This window comes from Cottoperca gobio, chromosome 18, assembly GCF_900634415.1.
Source record: "Cottoperca gobio chromosome 18, fCotGob3.1, whole genome shotgun sequence".
Taxonomy (NCBI): Eukaryota; Metazoa; Chordata; class Actinopteri; order Perciformes; family Bovichtidae; genus Cottoperca; species Cottoperca gobio.
In genome coordinates, this window is record NC_041372.1 from 13,675,767 (window position 1) to 13,698,916 (window position 23,150).

The 23,150-nt window shown below is 48.1% G+C and overlaps 2 protein-coding genes across 2 annotated transcripts; both read left to right on the forward strand.

Moving 5' to 3' along the window:
• The first annotated feature begins 229 nt into the window (after positions 1-229).
• Positions 230-3,565, forward strand: irs4b (insulin receptor substrate 4b). Its single transcript, XM_029455414.1, is given in 3 exon segments — positions 230-3,023; positions 3,026-3,486; positions 3,488-3,565. Coding segments are annotated over 3 exon segments (2,991 nt in total). The 5' UTR covers positions 230-571.
• A 699-nt stretch (positions 3,566-4,264) lies between these two features.
• On the forward strand, positions 4,265-16,962 carry LOC115023931 (insulin receptor substrate 2-B-like). Its single transcript, XM_029455297.1, is given in 4 exon segments — positions 4,265-4,512; positions 4,514-7,835; positions 7,837-8,065; positions 13,370-16,962. Coding segments are annotated over 4 exon segments (3,693 nt in total). The 5' UTR covers positions 4,265-4,375; the 3' UTR covers positions 13,375-16,962.
• Positions 16,963-23,150: the final 6,188 nt, after the last annotated feature.

Sequence of the window (23,150 nt, forward strand, 5' to 3'; positions counted from 1 at the left end):
CAGCAGACTCCAGATCAGCCCTACAAAATCACCGCCTTATTTTTAACGTCAATAAAACTCTCTGCGACGCGATTGGTTACAGGCATTGACGCAATAGCACTAATATCCTACAGCGATTGGCCGACGCTCATTTCATGGAATGCCAATCAAATTGACGGGCCAATCAGAGCTCGTGTCTGAGTCTTTGTTCCTCCCGTTTGCTGCGTGACGCAGAGGGTCATGTGTTGTTTGTGCTCTGGCCCGTAGAGATGTGTACAGGAGGAGAAGGGAACGGATTGCTAACCGAGCTAGCCGGATCCTCCCGATTATAGAAACACGGCTGAGCGTGCTCATGTTGCACACGGTACGATTACATCCGTGAAAAACAAAAAGCCCGCTTTGGACTACCTGCCTCGCTGCTACAAAGAAGGGGCCACGGTACTTGTTTTTGGACGGAATAACAAAGCCGGTCCGTGAGGATTGCAGTTAGCTGGCCTAGCCGGACCCGGGAGCTCGTCTCCCAAAACAAGAATGGGGTCTAGGTCCACTCGGATTAGCTCGCTAGTGAAGTGACCTTTGATTGTGTTCTCTGATGGCAAATTTCACGAATTACCAGGAAGGCAAGGCAGCGATGTTGATGGTGGAGACGCAGCAGAGGGACGTGGGTACGAAATCCGCGGCCACAACCGCGAACGGAGACTGCTCGGTCGGGGAACCCCCTTCCCCGTTAATTAATATCGGCGGCGGCGGAGGAGGCGGCGGCGGCGGCTCCCGCTTCCATCAACATTTGCCGCCCTCCAACCACCACCACCACCCACCAAAGGATCAGCACCATCACTACCAGCTGGCTCCGCAGCAGCTTCTTCCCGGGGAAACCCTCGCAGAGTCCCCGGGAAGGAAAGCCTCCTCGTCGTCTCTCAGCCAGGTACACACCGCCGAGGACCCCGCCGCGTCCTCCGCCGCGTCCTCCGCCGCTAGCAGCAGCAGCAGCAGCCATGTATACGCAGCTGTGAGCGTCGCTAATACCTCGGACGTTGTGGATGATATTCGGAAATGTGGCTATTTAAGAAAGCAGAAGCACGGACACAAGAGGTTTTTTGTGCTCCGGGCTGCCAGCCACCTCGGTCCCAGCCGGCTGGAGTACTACGACAGCGAGAAGAAATTCAGGAACAGCCTGCGCTCCGCTGCCGCGGCCGCCGCCAGCGGTGGCGCGGTCGCCCCTTCTCCCCCGAAAAGGGTTATTTACCTCTACCAGTGCTTCACGGTAAACAAAAGGGCGGATTCCAAAAACAAACACCTCATTGCCCTTTATACTAAGGACGAGTACTTTGCCATTGTGGCTGAAAACGAGCAGGAGCAAGAGGACTGGTACGTAGCTGTCAGTGAGTTGATGTGTGAGGGCAAAAAAGGGCACGTGGATTCAGATGATCTAGATGATGGGTATGGTACTGTCACCCCTGGTACTGTGTTTAAAGAAGTGTGGCAGGTGAATGTGAAACCTAAAGGACTTGGTCAAACTAAAAACCTCACAGGTGTTTACCGGCTATGCCTCTCAACTAAAACCATTCACCTCGTAAAGTTAAACTCTGAGACCCCGTGTGTTAACCTTCAGCTGATGAACATCAGGCGCTGTGGACATTCAGAAAGCTTCTTCTTCATTGAGGTCGGCCGCTCCTCTTCTATCGGGCCCGGGGAGATATGGATGCAGGTGGATGATTCTGTTGTGGCCCAAAACATGCACGAGACCATCTTGGAGACCATGAAGTCCCTGAAAGCTTTTGCAGAGTTTCGTCCCCGGAGTAAAAGCCAGTCATCAGGCTCCAACCCCATGCCTTTTATCACGACGCGGCGCCACCTGGGAAACCTGCCACCGAGCCAAACGGGACTGCAGCGGCGGTCGAGGACGGAGTCAGTCGTCGGCACGCCGCCGTCAAGTAAGAGCTCCGGGGCTAGTGGTTATCGCTTCCGAACATCCAGCGAGGGTGAGGGGACAATGAACCGGCCGTTCCGCTCCGCCACAGGAAGTCTGGTTCACCTTAACTCTGCACGTGCCCATCACAGTCGCCCGGAAGGGGGCGGCAGCAGCACCGGAAGCGGTGTTGCCACAGGAAATGCTGGCACGAGCACATGCAGCGCACGCTATGTCAGAGCCATCCAGGGGTCGACGTCTGCCTACCACGCCCGCTCTGCCTCGCTGCCAGTCTCCCACTTCCCCTCCACCACCAGCCCGGTGAGCGTATCCTCCAGCAGCGGCCACGGCTCCGTCTCCGACACGCTCACCCGCCCATCGAGCGCCTCGATATGCGGCTCCCCATCGGACGGCGGCTTCAACTCTTCAGATGAGTATGGATCCAGTCCTGGTGACTTCCGGTACTTCAGGGTGCGGAGTAACACGCCAGACTCCCTGGGCAACACGCCGCCAATCAGAGAAGAGAACTGCTTAAATGATTACATGGCCATGGGCTGGAACCGGGAGGTGTTCGGCACTAGTGGGGGCTCTGGAAACAACAGCGGAGGTGACACACCACGGGATGAGAGCACGTCAACAACAGAGGATGAACGCTTTTCTTCATCATCATCATCATCGCTAAGGAGGAGGACGCACTCTTTCTCCAGACCGGCCGGTGGGGCAACTGGTGGTTCTGGAGTGGCGGTTTACCAGAAAATGACCCAGACCAACTTCTCTTTGGACGAGGGGTCAGATATTGTGCTACCATTTGGCAGTGGGCTGCTCCGTGGCGGGCCGTCCTCCTCCTCTTCCTCGCTCCGCTCTGACTACAGCTCCTGCTCCGAGCACAGCCAGCAGAGCCGTCCCTCCACGCTCTCCAGGACGGAGGCCGGTGGTGAACGCCCGCCGCTCTCCTCCTCCTCCTCAGCCAAGGAGGACAGCGGCTACATGCCCATGTTGTGCGGCGTGGCTGCGTCTTCGCAGGAAACTCCCCCCGACTACATGCCTATGCAACCCAGCTCTTACTCCCACCCCCTCTCCCATTCCCCGCAGTTTCACAGTCCAGCTTTAGGTCACCGTTCAGCCCACCACCACCACCCCAGCCCCAATCTTCCACAGACTCCCATGGCTACATGATGATGCTCCCAGGGGGCAGCGGCAGCTCTCCTTCTCCAGGGCAGGCCCCCCCCAGCCCTCACAGTAGCTCCAGCATGGCAGGTACCAGTGCGAGTGACAGCATAGCAGAGAGACCTGAGAATGGGGAATATATGGACATGTCGTACTGCAGCAGTGGGGGGCAAAAGCTCCCAAATGAAGGGAGCGGTGGCTATTACACATCTGGCACACCAGAGGGTACCCCAAAGTCTTACAGCCCTTATTTCTCCCTCCCTCGCTCTTACAAGGCCCCCACCAGAGAGAGGGATGAGAAAGAATATGGGGAGTATGTTCCTATGAGTTCTCCTGCCAAGCCAGTCTTTTCATCAGTTGCCACAGCTTCCATGTCAACACCAGAGAAGAGGAGTGGGGGAGGTAGTAGCACCTCCACCCCCTCTCACCCACCCCCCGCCTTATGGAGCTCACCATACGACCGCAGCAATGGCAGACAGACGCGCCGCGAGGCCCAACCGCCTCCTTTAGGCAGAAGAAGTTTCCATGGTCCACTGCGGGTAAGTGAGCCCCCAACAGTGTCTGCAGGCACCTCCGCCTCAGTCCCCCGCCACTGTTAGCTCATCTGAAGGGCCCTCCAGTCCAGGAGAGTATATTAACATTGAGTTTGGGGATCATTACCCCCACCAACAACAGCCCCCAGCTTATCCTCTCACTGCCCAAGACGAAGCGCCTTCCCTGGGATCCAGTGACCGTCACTCCCCTCACCAGGACTATATGAGTGTGGAGGTCGGGGCAGACCAGCAGGACAGTTTCTGGATGTCTGGGTAAAAACCAGTCACCCAGACCCAGCCTCGTTGCCCCCTGGAACCCCCCCAGCTATATCCGACCCCTGGCTACCAATCCTGGGGCGCTGGCCTCCCCTGGAGTCACTGCCGGAGGTCACTGGAGGTCGATGGGGGGACGACTACACAGACATTACATTTAAACCCCAGCAGAGGAGAGAGGACGCAAACGAGCCCCACGGCCATGCTGCAGCATCTCTGTGTGATAGAGGGACGTTATGGCCATGCTCCCTCTGCCTCCCTCCTCGCCCCCCCTCCCTCCATTGAGCCCAGGAAGGGCAACTACACAACAGCTGGAGCCCAAGTGGTTCGAGCCGACCCCAAGGCAGGAGGCCCCGGGAAGGAAAGCCTCCTCGTCGTCTCTCAGCCAGGTACACACCGCCGAGGACCCCGCCGCGTCCTCCGCCGCGTCCTCCGCCGCTAGCAGCAGCAGCAGCCATGTATACGCAGCTGTGAGCGTCGCTAATACCTCGGACGTTGTGGATGATATTCGGAAATGTGGCTATTTAAGAAAGCAGAAGCACGGACACAAGAGGTTTTTTGTGCTCCGGGCTGCCAGCCACCTCGGTCCCAGCCGGCTGGAGTACTACGACAGCGAGAAGAAATTCAGGAACAGCCTGCGCTCCGCTGCCGCGGCCGCCGCCAGCGGTGGCGCGGTCGCCCCTTCTCCCCCGAAAAGGGTTATTTACCTCTACCAGTGCTTCACGGTAAACAAAAGGGCGGATTCCAAAAACAAACACCTCATTGCCCTTTATACTAAGGACGAGTACTTTGCCATTGTGGCTGAAAACGAGCAGGAGCAAGAGGACTGGTACGTAGCTGTCAGTGAGTTGATGTGTGAGGGCAAAAAAGGGCACGTGGATTCAGATGATCTAGATGATGGGTATGGTACTGTCACCCCTGGTACTGTGTTTAAAGAAGTGTGGCAGGTGAATGTGAAACCTAAAGGACTTGGTCAAACTAAAAACCTCACAGGTGTTTACCGGCTATGCCTCTCAACTAAAACCATTCACCTCGTAAAGTTAAACTCTGAGACCCCGTGTGTTAACCTTCAGCTGATGAACATCAGGCGCTGTGGACATTCAGAAAGCTTCTTCTTCATTGAGGTCGGCCGCTCCTCTTCTATCGGGCCCGGGGAGATATGGATGCAGGTGGATGATTCTGTTGTGGCCCAAAACATGCACGAGACCATCTTGGAGACCATGAAGTCCCTGAAAGCTTTTGCAGAGTTTCGTCCCCGGAGTAAAAGCCAGTCATCAGGCTCCAACCCCATGCCTTTTATCACGACGCGGCGCCACCTGGGAAACCTGCCACCGAGCCAAACGGGACTGCAGCGGCGGTCGAGGACGGAGTCAGTCGTCGGCACGCCGCCGTCAAGTAAGAGCTCCGGGGCTAGTGGTTATCGCTTCCGAACATCCAGCGAGGGTGAGGGGACAATGAACCGGCCGTTCCGCTCCGCCACAGGAAGTCTGGTTCACCTTAACTCTGCACGTGCCCATCACAGTCGCCCGGAAGGGGGCGGCAGCAGCACCGGAAGCGGTGTTGCCACAGGAAATGCTGGCACGAGCACATGCAGCGCACGCTATGTCAGAGCCATCCAGGGGTCGACGTCTGCCTACCACGCCCGCTCTGCCTCGCTGCCAGTCTCCCACTTCCCCTCCACCACCAGCCCGGTGAGCGTATCCTCCAGCAGCGGCCACGGCTCCGTCTCCGACACGCTCACCCGCCCATCGAGCGCCTCGATATGCGGCTCCCCATCGGACGGCGGCTTCAACTCTTCAGATGAGTATGGATCCAGTCCTGGTGACTTCCGGTACTTCAGGGTGCGGAGTAACACGCCAGACTCCCTGGGCAACACGCCGCCAATCAGAGAAGAGAACTGCTTAAATGATTACATGGCCATGGGCTGGAACCGGGAGGTGTTCGGCACTAGTGGGGGCTCTGGAAACAACAGCGGAGGTGACACACCACGGGATGAGAGCACGTCAACAACAGAGGATGAACGCTTTTCTTCATCATCATCATCATCGCTAAGGAGGAGGACGCACTCTTTCTCCAGACCGGCCGGTGGGGCAACTGGTGGTTCTGGAGTGGCGGTTTACCAGAAAATGACCCAGACCAACTTCTCTTTGGACGAGGGGTCAGATATTGTGCTACCATTTGGCAGTGGGCTGCTCCGTGGCGGGCCGTCCTCCTCCTCTTCCTCGCTCCGCTCTGACTACAGCTCCTGCTCCGAGCACAGCCAGCAGAGCCGTCCCTCCACGCTCTCCAGGACGGAGGCCGGTGGTGAACGCCCGCCGCTCTCCTCCTCCTCCTCAGCCAAGGAGGACAGCGGCTACATGCCCATGTTGTGCGGCGTGGCTGCGTCTTCGCAGGAAACTCCCCCCGACTACATGCCTATGCAACCCAGCTCTTACTCCCACCCCCTCTCCCATTCCCCGCAGTTTCACAGTCCAGCTTTAGGTCACCGTTCAGCCCACCACCACCCCCAGCCCCAATCTTCCACAGACTCCCATGGCTACATGATGATGCTCCCAGGGGGCAGCGGCAGCTCTCCTTCTCCAGGGCAGGCCCCCCCCAGCCCTCACAGTAGCTCCAGCATGGCAGGTACCAGTGCGAGTGACAGCATAGCAGAGAGACCTGAGAATGGGGAATATATGGACATGTCGTACTGCAGCAGTGGGGGGCAAAAGCTCCCAAATGAAGGGAGCGGTGGCTATTACACATCTGGCACACCAGAGGGTACCCCAAAGTCTTACAGCCCTTATTTCTCCCTCCCTCGCTCTTACAAGGCCCCCACCAGAGAGAGGGATGAGAAAGAATATGGGGAGTATGTTCCTATGAGTTCTCCTGCCAAGCCAGTCTTTTCATCAGTTGCCACAGCTTCCATGTCAACACCAGAGAAGAGGAGTGGGGGAGGTAGTAGCACCTCCACCCCCTCTCACCCACCCCCGCCTTATGGAGCTCACCATACGACCGCAGCAATGGCAGACAGACGCGCCGCGAGGCCCAACCGCCTCCCTTTAGGCAGAAGAAGTTTCCATGGTCCACTGCGGGTAAGTGAGCCCCCAACAGTGTCTGCAGGCACCTCCGCCTCAGTCCCCGCCACTGTTAGCTCATCTGAAGGGCCCTCCAGTCCAGGAGAGTATATTAACATTGAGTTTGGGGATCATTACCCCCACCAACAACAGCCCCCAGCTTATCCTCTCACTGCCCAAGACGAAGCGCCTTCCCTGGGATCCAGTGACCGTCACTCCCCTCACCAGGACTATATGAGTGTGGAGGTCGGGGCAGACCAGCAGGACAGTTCTGGATGTCTGGGTAAAAACCAGTCACCCAGACCCAGCCTCGTTGCCCCCTGGAACCCCCCCAGCTATATCCGACCCCTGGCTACCAATCCTGGGGCGCTGGCCTCCCCTGGAGTCACTGCCGGAGGTCACTGGAGGTCGATGGGGGACGACTACACAGACATGACATTTAACCCCAGCAGAGGAGAGAGGACGCAAACGAGCCCCACGGCCATGCTGCAGCATCTCTGTGTGATAGAGGGACGTTATGGCCATGCTCCCTCTGCCTCCTCCTCGCCCCCCCTCCCTCCATTGAGCCCAGGAAGGGCAACTACACAACAGCTGGAGCCCAAGGTGGTTCGAGCCGACCCCCAAGGCAGGAGGAGACACAGCTCTGAGACATTCTCTTCCACGTCCTCCTCTAATTCAACTCCCTCTGGAGGAGGACTTGCCCCCTCATCCTCAGCCACCCCTCCTACACTGGCCAACCCCACGGCCCCCAACGGCTCTTACCTAACAGAGGGTCAGGCTTCCAGGTGGGCCAGCGCAGCATCTTTTGACAGCATGTGGGTGTCCATGGAGGGCCTTGGGGAGTCGCAGGTTGAGCATGCTCCAGTAAGAGCCATGGAAATGGGCACAACCTCAGTGTCATCCTCCTCCTCGGGGGCAGGGAGGCGGCAGAATGTGCAGGAACATATCTGTGGGCTACCAGAACGGCCTGAACTACATCGCCTTGGAGCTGAGTGAGGACGCGAGTAACACGGGAGCCATGGCGGCGGGAGCTGGTAGCAGCAATGGGAGCTCGGCGGCGGCGGCGGGGACGGTACCTCTGCCCGAGAACGGAGCCTATGCCAGTATAGACTTCACCAAATCTGATGGCGTCACCACGACAACCAAGGGTGAGTAAATACAAGCGTGTGTCTGTCTCCTCTGACAGCCGTTACAGGTTCTACTTCCTGGAGTTCACACAGCAGCCAGTGTATGGAAAGATCTTGCACCGCGTGTGTGAAGGAGCTTTCATGTAAAAGTGGATCTTTTCTTCCTCACTGAAATCTAAAATAACCTGCTTTAAGTGCTTTATGCTATTATTAGTCACATTATATCAATTAGCAGCTCCTCTCGTGAATCTATTTTGGATCAAGTCTCTGTGATCTTGACAAGGCTGCGTTCAGGCGCTTTGAGCAGCCAGACGTTGTCTTTGAAGGCATCTGTCCAGGGAGCTGAACGTCTAGGCTATAACAGTGCTGCTGCAGGAAGCGGCGCCGATATGTGGTTCATCTTGAGGTCTGTGTTGTGTACAAGCAGACAGTTAGCTTTGCCGAATGAACTGAGGTTCATCTGAGGTCAAGTGTGGACCGACTCACCCAAAAATAAAAGGCTGTGACTTCCCGTCTTTGTAGCTCGTGGTCTCTCTGTGCCTGTCTGTGCACGTGCCGCTGTTTTCTTTGTGTCAGCATGTGTGCGGCGTGTACTTAATGTGTGTGTGTTCGCAGCCTTTTGTCTGCTGTAAGGCTGTCACTTGAGACGCTTTTCTACATCTTTTGAAAAAATCTATTTATTTATACAAAACAGCGATGAGTGCAGAGCCAGGAGAAGCCGTTACGATGACGGCAAGACGCATGAAGCTCCATGGTGTTTTCTTCTTGAGGTGTTACACTCAGTCGTCCATTTTAAGGGGATAGTTTGACAACTATTATTTGAATTATCCCTCGAGATCTGCAGAAATCTTCTCACTTGCATCTAGTCTATAATATGCAAGAAATAGCGAACGATGTTTGTGCAGCTTTGTGGACCGTCGCAGGCAGTGAGATGTGAGTTTCCTGCAGCGTTAAAGTGCAGACATGGTGTGTGTGTGTGTGTGTGTGTGTGTTACTAACATTTAGTGCTGAGCTGAGGTCTGCAGTCGGGGTGGTAGACGGCGTGCACCGATTTTAAAAGGACGAGAAGAGGATGTTTTGACTCTGTTTTCAGTCTTTCGCTTCCTCTTTGATCATCTTCTTTTCTGTTTCACCGACTCATCCTCTATTAAACTCTCTCCTCCCTGCTTCCCCCTCGCTTCCTCCCTGAATCTGTCTGTCGTTTCATGTGTGTGTGTGTGTGTGTGTGTGTGTGTGTGCATGAGTCAGGATTCTCTGCAAACGCCGACTGACTCATTTGTTTATCGTGGCGCTGAACAGAGTAGAAAGTGCGTGTGCGTGCGCGGTACATTTACAGTGCTGAATGTGTGGAGATCAACTGACACTCAAACACATCCTATTGTTTGCGTCTGTCTGTGTGCACTTTTGTTTTCAGCCGCTGCCAGCAGGTTCATTAAGTGTGTGTGTGTGTGTGTGTGTGTGTGTGTGGGGTTCAAGGTTACGTTCAGAAATGTTGATCCATGTCCACACACACATGCGCGCTCAGTCTGCGTTTAGATGTGTGTGTTGGTCTGCATCTAGGTAGGTGTGTGTGTTTATACGCTGAGTCATGGCAGGCAGGCAGCCTTTGATGTGGCGCTGTAAATGCGGCGGCAGCGTGTCAAGGCACACAGCGGTGCCGGGAGGAAACGCATCATCATCGCGCAGGAATGCACTTCCTCTCAGCTGCGGTGCTGAACTGATACAGGCACACCTGGAGGAGGAGGAAGGGGGGGGGGGTTGGGACGAGCTCTCTGTCCAGCTGTCAAGGAAATATTGCTATAAATATTCGATGGAACGTGAATTCAGCTGGAGTTAAAGGGATAAACACACCGCAGGTACCAGGTGTAGAAAGTAAAGTCAGCCATATTGGACTTTGACGAAGCAAAATGACCTTTACATCGAGGTCGATGGTCCGTTCCTGACCTTGGAAACAGCAGCTGAGATGGTTTTGTTATATAAATCCTAATATTTAAGAAGCTAAAACGAGAGAATATTTAGTGCTTTAGCTCGAAGAAGTGCATGCATTATGGAATTGCCTCCGTCAGCGTGTGTGCTGGACCTTTCCATCATTTCCCATTTAATTTGTATTAACACGCGACCGCTGCGTCAGGTCTACGTCAGGTCTACGTCAGGTCTACGTCAGGTCTACGTCAGGTCTACGTCAGGTCTACGTCAGGTCTACGTCAGGCCGTTGGTTGAGCTGCAGGTTGATGAAGGGAAAGGAGCTCGGCTGGATATAAGATGGCAGAGGTTGGATCGGGAGAGGAAGTTTTTTTAGATGCAAGTGACAGCGGTGGGAACCTGCCCTTTTCTCCCCCCCCCCCCCCCCCCCTCCCCCGAGTGGACACGAGGTGGTAAAGGGTTAGTCAGAGTGTGAGGAAGGGTTATCTCTCAGAGTGAGTGGGGGAGTAAGACGTGAGAGGAGATGGTACAAGGCTGCCCTTTCCTCTCTCGTTCCCACCTCCACAGCCAGGCGCTGCTATATTTACAAGTCTATTTCCAGACTGACATGAATTTATGGGCCGGTCCGAGGCATGCTCGTAACAGGACCCCCCTTTTGCTCAGTGTGTTGCATGCAGAGGTCTCTCTCTCTCTTAAATATCCAGATATATAAGCCCACAGATGTTAGAATTATTAACCATCATGCATGCACACAAAGCAATTTAGACTTTAAGCAGCCCTTCTGACTGTCAGAGTCTCTAAAAGCCCTTCACAGGTTGAAGTTTTGCCCACTTTGGTGTCTATTTAGCAAATGAGTAATCTCAAAATAAATCTCACTGCTCGATGAGCGACTTGAGTCGAAGCCCTGACATGCTAGATGTGCTTCTAGCATCTGAGAAGCTTGGGAATCTATGAGCCTGACCGCGTTCCCTCTGGTCAATGAGTTCCAGGAGCGTTGCTGAATTGAAGGAGGTGTTTCCCAGAGGTTTACCTTTCAGTGTAGAGACGAATCTGTGTAATCGCATCTGTGTTTGTTGAAATAAATACGTTTTGTTGAAGGTGTCACCTTGGGCTTTAGGGGAAAGTCCCGATTGGGAGAAGTTGATATTAAAAAATAAAGGTTATTTGCAGCAAACTCTCTTCTTCACTGAGCGTTACAAAGTAGAAGTGAAGTTTCTCAAAGTCCCAGTTAATGATCGAGCTCCACAAGAGCAGAGAGCGTGTGCCGCCCTGCAGAGCTCGCTCACAGGGGGATGTTGTGTCTCGTCAGTAATAAATGGACCTACACACCGTCAGCTATGTGCTCTGCGGTCTTCAGTTACTCTGAAGTGTACATTTCATAGGTGGTCGTTCCTGAACATTACGCCATCGCTGAGCCTCCAGAACTCCCGTGTTCTTCTTGCTTTCTTTCTTTCCTTCCCGCGTGTTTGTCTCGCTCAGACACACGGTAATGATAAAGCAGGGTTTTACTACAGTACCCCTCGACTTACTGGAATGTGACGTTGGATAGCTTTTATTAGTCTGTGCGTGCAAACGTATATTTGAAAACGGCAACGTTTGCTCATCTCGATGCGTTCACATGCACAGTTGGAAAACATTAGAAGCTGGACCTGAAGACGAGCAGATAAAAGTCATAAACTTTAAATGAAAGTGATGCAATATTTTCAAAATGGCCAATAAACGTGTAGAGGAGAACGTTTCATATGGAAATACTTCAAGTGTAGGTACCCTACATTCTACCGCTGGTGGTTAAAATACAACAAAATAAACACGTGACCAGCCCGTGCAGCCGCTTCACTCTCATCCACACGTGTTGACAGTTTTGTGGCCATTTTATTTCCAGCTGTTTTACTCGCTGTGGCGCAGGACGATGAGGTCTCCCTTCTTCATCCTGTCTGCGTGAGCTCTGATTGGATGTTATTTCAAGGAAAACAGCCGTCAATGAATAAACACAATGAAAGTGTGCAGCAGAAAGGTCTGGAGAAGGAAAAGGAATCCACTGATGGTGGTTTTTCACACACACTGAGAGACTTAAACCCTGTTAAGTTAAAACGCGGTGTACAAACGGCGATCCAGATCCTCTGGAGGACGGAAAAAAACGGTCAGTTTCGAGCACCCCCGATCAAATTCCCGTCCCTCAATCTGCTACTTAAAAGGCCGTCGCCCCAGCTGTCACGCCAGCCCGTGTCAGGTCAACACGTTACGCTTGCTGTTCACTCCCATAATGCCTTTCATCTGTTGTCCCAGCTGGGTGAATGGGGTTTAAGGACAGAGAGAGGCGGTCACGGCTCTGAACACCTGCCTGTGTTGCAACGACACAACAAGCTGTTAGCTAATGCAGGTGTTTTTATAAGTGTGTGTGTGTGTGTGTGTGTGTGTGTGTGTAACGGTGGTCAGTTCAGGTCAGGAGCGCTTGTGTCATAAGAAAGTTGTTTTGATCAAAGTCCACAACTGCACTGCAGAGAAACCCAGAGACCTCAGACCGCTCCGTGCGTCTGTCTCTCAGGCGCTGACACGTTTTGCAATGTCAGTTTTTCCCCCCAGTAAATATTGAATTTTGTCGTTTCCGTCAGTGTGTCGAGCTCGTGGCATTTGAGTTTCTGTCTTTATAACGGGCTGTAGTGTATCAATGTAGCAGGAAGTGTTGCGCTTCCTCTTGTTGCTTTTTGGTTTGGCTATAATTTGGTGTGTGTGTGTGTGTGTGTGTGTGTGTGGCGTTACTCCTCCTCCTCTCTGAGTACTGTGTGCTCCTGTCTTTCTATCAGTCCGTCCGTTCATCCATCCCTCCATCCCCGTGGCTAACAAACAGAGGAGCAGCATTCCAGCAGTGCCCCCTGTCAAAGCATCTGTATTGTGGCGTGCTGCTCACATTGTTGTGTTGGACAAAGCCTCGCTCTCAGTGGAATAACCCAGCTGGACGGCGGCCATCGCCGGGGTCATTTCAGGCCGCTTGGCCGCACCAAAACAGCCGACCTAACAGCCCGGGCTCGGCCATGATAGCGGGGCAGGAAACAAACTTTGTTGTGTGTCTGCTGGCTGCGAGCTCGATCCAAAGTTCACCGGCCACGCTCACTTATTTACCAGGCAAACACATTTGTTTTTATACAGCGAGTGGTCGAAGCCGAGCCGACCTACATCCGTCGCTGCTTCTTTTTAAAAGCTCTCAGACGGTGAACTAAAGTAAAGCCAGAATACCGTGATCGCACCCTTCTTAATGTTTCTAATGACCTCTAAGAGCGCAGACGCGGCTGCCAGGTGCGGAGAAAATGTCAACAAGGTTGTTTTTATAGTTTCGTTCCTTTAAACTTCAGGTGTTTGAAGATGGAGTCATTGCTTTCCCTCTTCTGTCATTTTCTCCCTCAGACTGAGCGACTGGACGATAAGAGGTTCCCCACCTTCCACCTCCTCCGCATCTCTCTGGTACTGTCACTTGACTCTGCCTGTGACCTTTGGCCTCCACTCCGCCGGCGACCTCTGACCTTTCCACCCGGACCGAGCAGCCGCTCCCTTCTGGGCGCAGAAAACGACAACAGACGACAAAAACGCTTGCAGTTTTTTATAAATGTATTTCATTATTTTGTGTGTTTTATATGCATATCTTGTCCTGTTATTTTTATCATTTCCCCCCCCCCCCCCCTCTCACAATCAATGCTGCCAGTGTGCGCTGCTTTTTTTCAACAGACATCGGTCAGTGAACTTTGGTTGAGGGGGGGCGTCAACAGAACCTCAGATCGTCAGAAGGTTCTGCTTCTCCGTACGGTATTAAAAAAAGGGAGGGAATATTAAGCAACGGCATTATGGTACAGACTTGGAAACTTTTATGTTTGCGTTGAATTTAAAATATACATTTTTATCTTTCTATTATTATTTTTTACCCCCCCCCCCCCATGCATAACCCTTCCTCAATATGGTACCGTACAGTTATTACATTGTGGTCGTAGAGAATGTTCTTACCGCGCTCGCTCTCACACGTATGGACCCATCGCCTCAGCGTGCCAGTTAAACAATAACACAACTGGGGGAGGGGGGGCTACAGCACCCGTGTGAGTGTCCTGCGATGAGAAACCCTAAAAGCATGACTCTCCTCATCTTCTGTAGCACATATTATTATTTATTAGGTGCAAATATTCCGGTACATTTCTCTGTTTGCTTTCGTGACGTCGGCGGTACTCGGCCGGCCGGCCGGGCGGGGGGGGGGAAGAACGCCGGCCACCAATCGAATGCTGGAAAGTTTTTATTTGTCTTTGTTGATCGCTGACGTTTAAAGGGATAGTTCTGGGGAGTACGTTGTTGTTGTTGTACGAGTTGGATGAAGTGGTTGATGCCACTCGTGTTGAATATGAAGCACATTAGCTTAGCTTAGCATAAAGACAGGAAGCAGCTAGCTCTGGAGTTCACAAGTTGACCTTCCACTCTAAAGCTCATTAATTAATATGTTGCATCTTGTTTGTTTTATAAACCCCCCCCCCCCCACGTGTGTAAACATTTTATGTGCGGGACTCTTCCTGAAGTCTTGTCGTCACCCGTCCCTCTGGGAACGTTTCTGTGCAGGTAAACAAACAAGATGACATGAAGTGAGCTTTAGAGTTTCACGTCTTTGTACTAAGACTATAGCTACACATAGACCTAACAGAGTGGGATTCATCTTCTCCTCCAACACCCCCGCAAAGAAACCGCTCAACATCTTTCCCAAAATGTGGAACTATTCCTTTAAAAAGAATCATTAAGAAGCAGCGTGTAGAGGTGCTGCTGTGGTCAGTAGTGTTACTGAAGCAGGTGTTTTAGTTTGTGTTTGTTTTCCTGCAGTTTTACCTCATGCGGTCCGTAGCACAGTTCAGGTACGCGAGGGAGAGTGGCACCGACACACACACACACACACACACACACACACACACACACACACACACACACACACACATGTCACGGTCATGTGGCGTCTCCCATGTCTGCTCTCATAACACATACAGAAGTCATGCAGCCCTATTTAGGCGAGGATAACTCCTGTGTGCCCCCCCTTTCGGCTCGTTGTCAGCGGCTCTTGATGACGCACGTACACACACACGCACATATATAAATAAATATATATATATGCGCACGCTGGGGTGTTCGTCCCTGGCTCTGGGTGACGTGAAGAGGTTTCCGGTAACCTGAGCTCCAGCCCCAGGTGCAGCATGCTGGACATACTTGCCCTGCTACAACCTCACATACAGACGCACATATGTGCACACACACATTTGGACAAGCAGTGAACACCCACATCAATCACAGTCTTAGCCGGAGCTTGCTGCCTCTTCTCTCTCACACTTTAACAGACTGACACGCCCATATTTAGCATTTCTCCTCGCACTCCTCTCCCATGACTGTCACCCACATGACATGTGCTCAACACACACAGACTGGCGGCTAACGTAGCCCACAGAATTGCATTTTTTAGTTGTTTAGTATTCACTCATCTAATGCCATCTTTCCCCGTTTCCGATTTTCCCTCCTCTCTTTTTTTTAATCCTCCCACTCTTTTGTTGTTTTGAATTAGTTTGGACGGATGAAGGCCTGTCACTCTGGTGTGCGGGACGCATCTTTGTCTCGCACCGCGGGGACGCTGAGGTGGCTTTAAATAATTCTCGAGAAGGTTTTGCAGCAGCGTCAGAAGATCTCAAAGTGAAGGTCAGCCGGCTGTGATTGACAGCCGGCTCGACGCTCCCTGAACTGTACAGATGCAGTGAGCTCTGCACATCTGGCAAAACCGTTGTAAACTTTTTTGGAAGTTTTGATTTCTTGGAAAATAAAGTCATAGATGGACCGATGGGGGGGGGTCGCACACGGTCTCGTATTTGGTGTGATATGATCCAAACTCTGAAGCTGCAGACAGTTTTTGTTAAATCTCCGTAAGATAACTTGCAAAAACAGACTTTTAGTATTTATTTAAATCCATATTGCAAAACAAAAAGGTGCTTTTGGCTCATTGCAACAGAGACCTTGTAGCTCTGAAACACACGATGCTTTTATCTTGTGTTGCGTTGTTTTTCAGGACTTTAGAGGCTCCATACGTTCCTTTATTTTAATTATTTGTTGTCTATTTGACACATCTGCTAAACAAACATGTCTTTTAGGACAACAAGTGATGTGTTTGTTCATGTTGTATGCTAAGGTCATAGCATGTGCACCGGACAGCTTTCTACAAGATGGATTTAAAACAGTGAAAATGAAATCCTAACATTTTGAGAAGATAACAAAATGACTTAAAATGTCAATTGATTGACGATTACGTACCAGATAAGTGGATTTTACTGCATCAATGCAATTCAGAGTGTCATATTTCATCACTATGAAGACGACCAACGTTACAAACTTTCCATATCTTAGTCCAAGACCTGTGAGGTTCTCCACTCAAAGCCAATCTCAAAGTATCTTCACCCTTTCCCATTATTTCTCCCAACTGTAGTGACAACAGAGCCAAAAAGTAAATGAGAGACTGATAACACACAAAGATTTTACGCCTGCGACGTGTCTTATATGTACATTATGAACAATTTGAGATATTTTTTATTTGTCCCCTTCGAGCGAACAAAGAGTATTTAGGCTGCTGCCCGACACAAACGAGAACCTTTTTGTTTCTTATGTTTTGAAACATGTTTTGTGAACTTACTATGCTACAGCGACGTGTTGCTTTTGTTCTTTTTTGTTTTTTTTAACACTATGGTAAAAAGAAATGGTAGATTTTGGGGGGATTTTGGAAGAATCCTCCTGAATTTATTTGAAGCGTTATTCAAAAATGGATAAATGTCATTCATGTCTGATTGCCTTCATGTTGAATTTTACTCCCTTTGTCATGACTGAATTAATTTACACAGAATCTGTGTTAATTTTGGCAACAATTCAACCTCAAAACTGTCCTCAATTCTACCGATTCTGATGTTGAAAGTCAGCTGTTGTGAATTTTTCTTGTTAGGGGTGGAGAATATATATATATATATATATATATATATATATATATATATATATATATATATATATATATATATATATATATATATATATATATATATATATATATATATATATATATAATCCTCGCAGAGAAGACTTAGGGTACTGCATCATTATGCAAACTTTTGTTTCCTTTTTTCCTCTGTTTTGGTTTATTTTGTATTCTAGTTTACAGAGGGGAATAATCATCTTATCTTTGGTTGTTTCGTTGTATCGGGGCAACCTTGTTTCTCTGAAAACAAAGCGATACAAGGCTAGTATTTTTTTTTAAGAGTACATAGGCATTTTGCAGTTATTTGTATAAAGAAATGGGTTACAACCTCTGCCTAATGTTTATTTTTTTGTAACTATATTACAGTTTATTTGCTGCTGTGTAGTACAGTTAACAGTTGGAAATTGCTGTCGATGGCAACCATGACGATGAAGATGATGTTCATTGCCCTGCTATCAGGCCGTATTCAGAGACTTCGGACGGGGGTGGGGGGTGGGGGGGAGCAAACCCCACTCTCCCACCCTGCTACCTGTGTTCTTAGTTTCCGAGTTGAATGCTGTTGTTTATTAGCTTTACAGGAAAGAGAGTTAAAAAAAAAAAAAAAAAAAATACTGTGGAGGTGTGTATCCTTCGTATGTGCATTATTTTTCAGCGACGTACGTCCTATATACGAAAAAGAAGAAGAAAAAAAAGAGTTAAAGAAAATAAAAATGTGGTGGAAATGGAAATCCTCCTGTAAATAAGGAAAACTCAAGTTGTCGCTTTTTTCATGTTATGATCGGCGCCTCGGCCGGTGCCCCCCCTTTTTTTTTTGTTTTACTTCCTGCTCTCTTTCTTTCTCTCTTGTTTTTCCTCGTGGAGGGAAAGGGGGGTAGGAGGGGTACTCAGAGGCGATTTGAGCATCGGCATAGTGTTTATATTTATCAAAATTTTTGCTTTCGATAGAGCTATTGCAATAAAAATGTGTTCATGTAACAGCTGTGGTCTCAACTGTCTTTTGTGTGTGTGTGTGTGTGTGTGGGAAGTACAAATCTTAGAGAATATGATGCTTTGCTGTATTAAACAGCAGTAAATAAAGAAGTTAAAATGAGCTTAAACATCTGCAGCCGTAAAATGCTACATACACATTAATGCAAAAACATCACATATAAGGGAACATGTTACTTTTACATTTTGCTGATCATTTTATTAAAGGTTTTGAATGCAGGACCTTTAGTTGTGGAGTATTTCTTAAATGTGGTATCCGTACTGAATACTTCCACATCACACAACTCTGTATTTGTTATTGCTGCAAACACTTCTATTTGTTTTACCATGAACAAGACTTCCAATCAAAAGTTTTGACGTCATTGAAGATAAATAATCTGGTGTAAATGTACCAGAAATGTTAATCTTTGTGTGTTTACACCGACGCTCAGGCAAATGTGTTTTTGACACAGGGACTGTTTGAAATGTTTGACAAAGACGGGCTTTGATTGAAGTTGAAAACAGGTTACGTCTGCACCTGGAGGAGCTAAGAAGAAGAAACTAGTGTGGTATACAATGCAATAACACGGTAAAACATAATATAGTGCCGTATTAGTATTTTGGCCCATGCACACTTTTCTATTCTATATATCTTTACACCATGAAAGGTAAAGTTTGACCCGCCTGAAATGCTGCTGTGTTGTTCATTACAATTAAAGGTTATTTTATATGTACTGTGGTAGTTTTTTTTTTGAAATCTCAGACGTACATTGATTGAACATTTTCCACTAATCTAAACTTTCATCAGTCCAAGCTGTATTGTCTCGTCCTCAAGTGTGCCAACGTTAGCATGCTAACGTTACATTCCGTTAGCATGGTAACGTTACATTAAGTTAGCATGCTAATATGGTACATTCCGCTAGCATGCTAACATTTTACATTACGTTAATGTTACATTACGTTAGCATTCTAACATGTTACATTACGTTAGCATGCTAACATGTTACATTACGTTAGCATGCCAGCATTTTACATTCCGTTAGCATTCTAACATGTTACATTACGTTAGCATGCTAACATGTTACATTACGTTAATGTTACATTACGTTAGCATGCTAACATTTTACATTCCGTTAGCATGCTAACATGTTACATTACGTTAGCATGCCAGCATTTTACATTCCGTTAGCATTCTAACATGTTACATTACGTTAGCATGCTAACATGTTACATTACGTTAATGTTACATTACGTTAGCATGCTAACATTTTACATTCCGTTAGCATGCTAACATGTTACATTACGTTAGCATGCTAACATGTTACATTACGTTAGCATGTCTGTAACAAAACTGGATGTTAATATGGTGATGACAAATATGTAACGTTTAGCATGTTATCATGTTCACAGTTGGTACATTTAAAGGATTAGTTTGACATTTTGAGAAATATGCTTTTGTTGAGATACCTTACAAAACGTAGCTTAGCACAAAGACTGGAAACGGAAAAAGACTAAGTTTAAAAACCAGCACCTCTAAATCTGATTTATTGACACATATTACTTGTTTAATCTGCACACAAACTATAATGATAAAAAGAGAATTTGTAATATTTAGTGGGAGTAATACTAATTGTCTATTGTGTCTATTCTCATTACAGCCAATAGCAGCATGAGAACTTGAAGGAAAGCTAGGCTCATTTAATTTCCGGTTTTTGCGATCGAAAGAGTCCAAGAGTCAATATTTACGTTATGATACATTCAAAATTATTGGAAAAATAAACAGATCATTCTTATCTATAATGTGTGCAGTCTTTGTTTCATTTCAATCAGTGTCCACATGTTTAAACTGACTTCTTTAGTGCCTTGTTATAAACTGTGATCTCATTTTTATTGGTACAAATTAAGCCCAGCCATATTCAAAATACATAAAATCCTGATGCATTATGGATGAATGAAGGAGCACATGGAACCACATGGCTGCAGACTTGTTGTTTTCCTCGACTGCATTGATAATCATTTATGCGTTTTACTGGGTTTGTGACCCTTTGACCTCTGAAACCTGTTAAATCTGTTAATAGATGGGTGTCAACAAGGAAACAAGCACTTACTTCCTCATTCCTGAAGCTCTTTTGGCAGGTTAGTGGTTTTCAACCAATGACACACAGTGTTTATCCAGCTCAGGTGACCGGCCCAGCATCTCAAAGTCCAACTGTCAAAACAATATCAAAGTTCGCTTTGGTTACGAGGTCAACTCAGAGGAGAGTTTTGATCCACAGCGTTGCTTTTCTGGTTTCTCCTTGTAAGTCAAACAGCTATCATTTTACAATACAACCTATTGTCGTTTTAATATTCATTAATTCAAACTAACAAAGTATGCTACATATATTCAGTTTAACTCTCCCATTAAAGGATTCACGCTAACACCACACCATTAAACACTTCTAGAATCAGTAAAACACTTAAAGAGCGATGTCTGTGATTTGTTATTTAAAGACATGCTGCCAAAACCAGAGTGAATTACACTTTGGCAAAAAGTCAAATTGTGCTGGGAAATCCCTTCAACAAGCTTTCTGTGAACTCAATGAAGGGCTGAGGTTTAGGGTTCATGATACTCAACAGTTATCAGCAATCTGATCATCTCGTATGAATATCTCTGACTAACTTTTCAGGCCTTTTGGCCTCATTGCTGAGCGGACAGAAAGTTCAAATGATGGTCAAATTCAAGGGTTTGAAATGTAACATCTGAGGTCTGCACATATTATCAGAAACCTTGATATATTACTCCGTGATAGAAATATGGAAACTTTCTTTGACAACATCTGGGCTTCTAAATACGTCAGCACGAGTATTTTAAAGAGAGATGAAGAGAGAGAAGATGGTGGGAGAAGTATTCAGAGTAAAAATACTAAGTTACTGGACCGGAAGGGGATGTGAAGCTAAAGCTGTACAAAAACAATTAGCATACAATTGAAATACTCAAGTAAAGTACATGTACCTTGTATCTATACTTAAGTACAGTACTTGGGTAAATGTACTTTACAGTGAACCTAATATACTTGTCGTAGCTAGGCTATTCATCATGTGTCTGGGACATGAAACCACAAAGTTAGCTAGCTACACTACTAGCTAGCTGTTGAACATAGTTTAGCATTTAGCAGCTAAAGAGTCAAATGTGTTACTCAGGAACTAAGATATAAAAGGAGAGTTAATATTTGACTTGAAACACGACACAGAATAGATGCTAATGTTGCTCCCTGTCAGCTGCTAACACCAACAGTTGTTTTCACTTGTTGTGCTTGATTAGACCTTTCCTTTGACGTGTCTTAAAAAAGGCGGATGCTAACAAGTTGCTAAATGAGACTACAGGAGAGGGACGACCAGATTTATGAAAATGGCGTCCGAGGAAGCTGCAGCAGTTGCGGTTGCATTGTTTTCGCTGGTAGCCATGGCATCAGCTTAGCTCCCCCAATATGGCCACTAGAGGGTGAGTTACACCCTTAATTAATAAATTCCCTGCTGACTGACAGACCTCCACATTGAGTCCTAGAGAGATATGATGATGAAGTGTTTGTGTTGGTGTGTGTGGATGATGAGGGCCAGGCCAGTGGACCAAGCAGGGGGTATTTCAACAGCATGTGACCCGCTAGGTTTCATTACTGATGGACGAACCAGTGGGCCCACTGGGAATGTAGACTGGTGCTAGAGTTTCAAAACAACAACCAGTGTGTGTTACTGTGTGCATGTGTGTGAGTGCACTTGTGTTTATGTGCACGATGTGTGGCCAAAGCCTCGGAGCCCAATGGATCTGCTGTACGCGGCTTTTCAACTATTAGTGCCGCTATAAGCATCTTTGTAAGTGAGTGTCGACAAATCCTTCTGCTAACCCATACAAACGCACTCGCAGATGGGTTCCTAATGAGCGAGGATGCGTCAGAGTTTCACCTGACCGCATCTCGTTTCCATGTCGCCCGGTGGGAGGCCTGACCTTGTTGACGCTCAACAACAGCATCCATCTTCCAGAAAGAATCCATCGACAGGGGTGACGCCTCCTCCTCACATCCTAGAAAGTTTCCTATTTAGGTAGCAAGTGAGAGGGCTTTTCAGGTATCCACCACAGCAGATGCTATGGTCGTCTTCTCAGATATGTACTGGAAGCAAAAGCGCCTGCTCCTACAAAATAATAGCGTGGTGACATCCTGCCCCACTTTCAGGTTGGATTCCGATCAACTAACATTAAGTTGTTAGTGTCTAATATTGTATTGGTCAATAAAATTAGAACAACTTGTATTTTAAGTCATCTGCTTGCTATCGGACCCTCGTCAATGCTGTTGTTGTTGAACGCTAACAAGATATTCATTGATATGATATGTTGCTCGTACATTTAACTTATATTACTGAACAGAGAACCCAACTATTATATTTCAGCACGGAAGGCATGCATTGTGCAGAGCATGTATGTACAAACAAGTTACCATACAAGTGTACTTTGTGTGTTCCTGGACAATTAAAAAGTATATCCACTGGAGTGCAGATCCGGGCTGACTGCTCTGCGTCCAAAACATATCTGAGAACCTCCCATTTTGCTTTGCTATCAGCTAGCGGAAAATGTCTGGAGCTTTGGCTCTTTATGGTTTATTAAAATAGGTTTTTTAATTTCAGATTTATTAGTAATCTTTGAGAATGCTGCTTTACCGGTTCAATGATTTGGATACGCAATCACAATGACACCATATGTTGATTTACACATGTGAAGCATTGTTGTTCTAACCCTCTATGTTATTCCTAGGTAGAACATTTGATTAATTTGCATGTGTGTAGGAGATTTCAGGGGCTCTGGGACATCACACAAACGTCTACAGCCCTTGGCACCGCTTGTTGTTTTCTGAAACATTCCCAGAGGTAAATGATCATTAATGCAGCATTACTTATGGAATACTTCAGACTTTCTTGATTTAAATTCCTCAGGTTTTTCTTCCTAATAAGCTGCATACAAATCTCACCTACTTCAGATCAATCAGAATTGGGACACAATGCCTGAACGAACAAATGCCAGACTCAGGCCCATTAGTGGGCTTAACCGGGAGCACAATTGGTTAATTGTCTGAGGTACAAATGTGGAGAAAATGTCCTTTAATGTCCCACATTAAACTTCTGAGATACAACATTTAACATGTGAAATGTAAGCATACATTAAAGTAA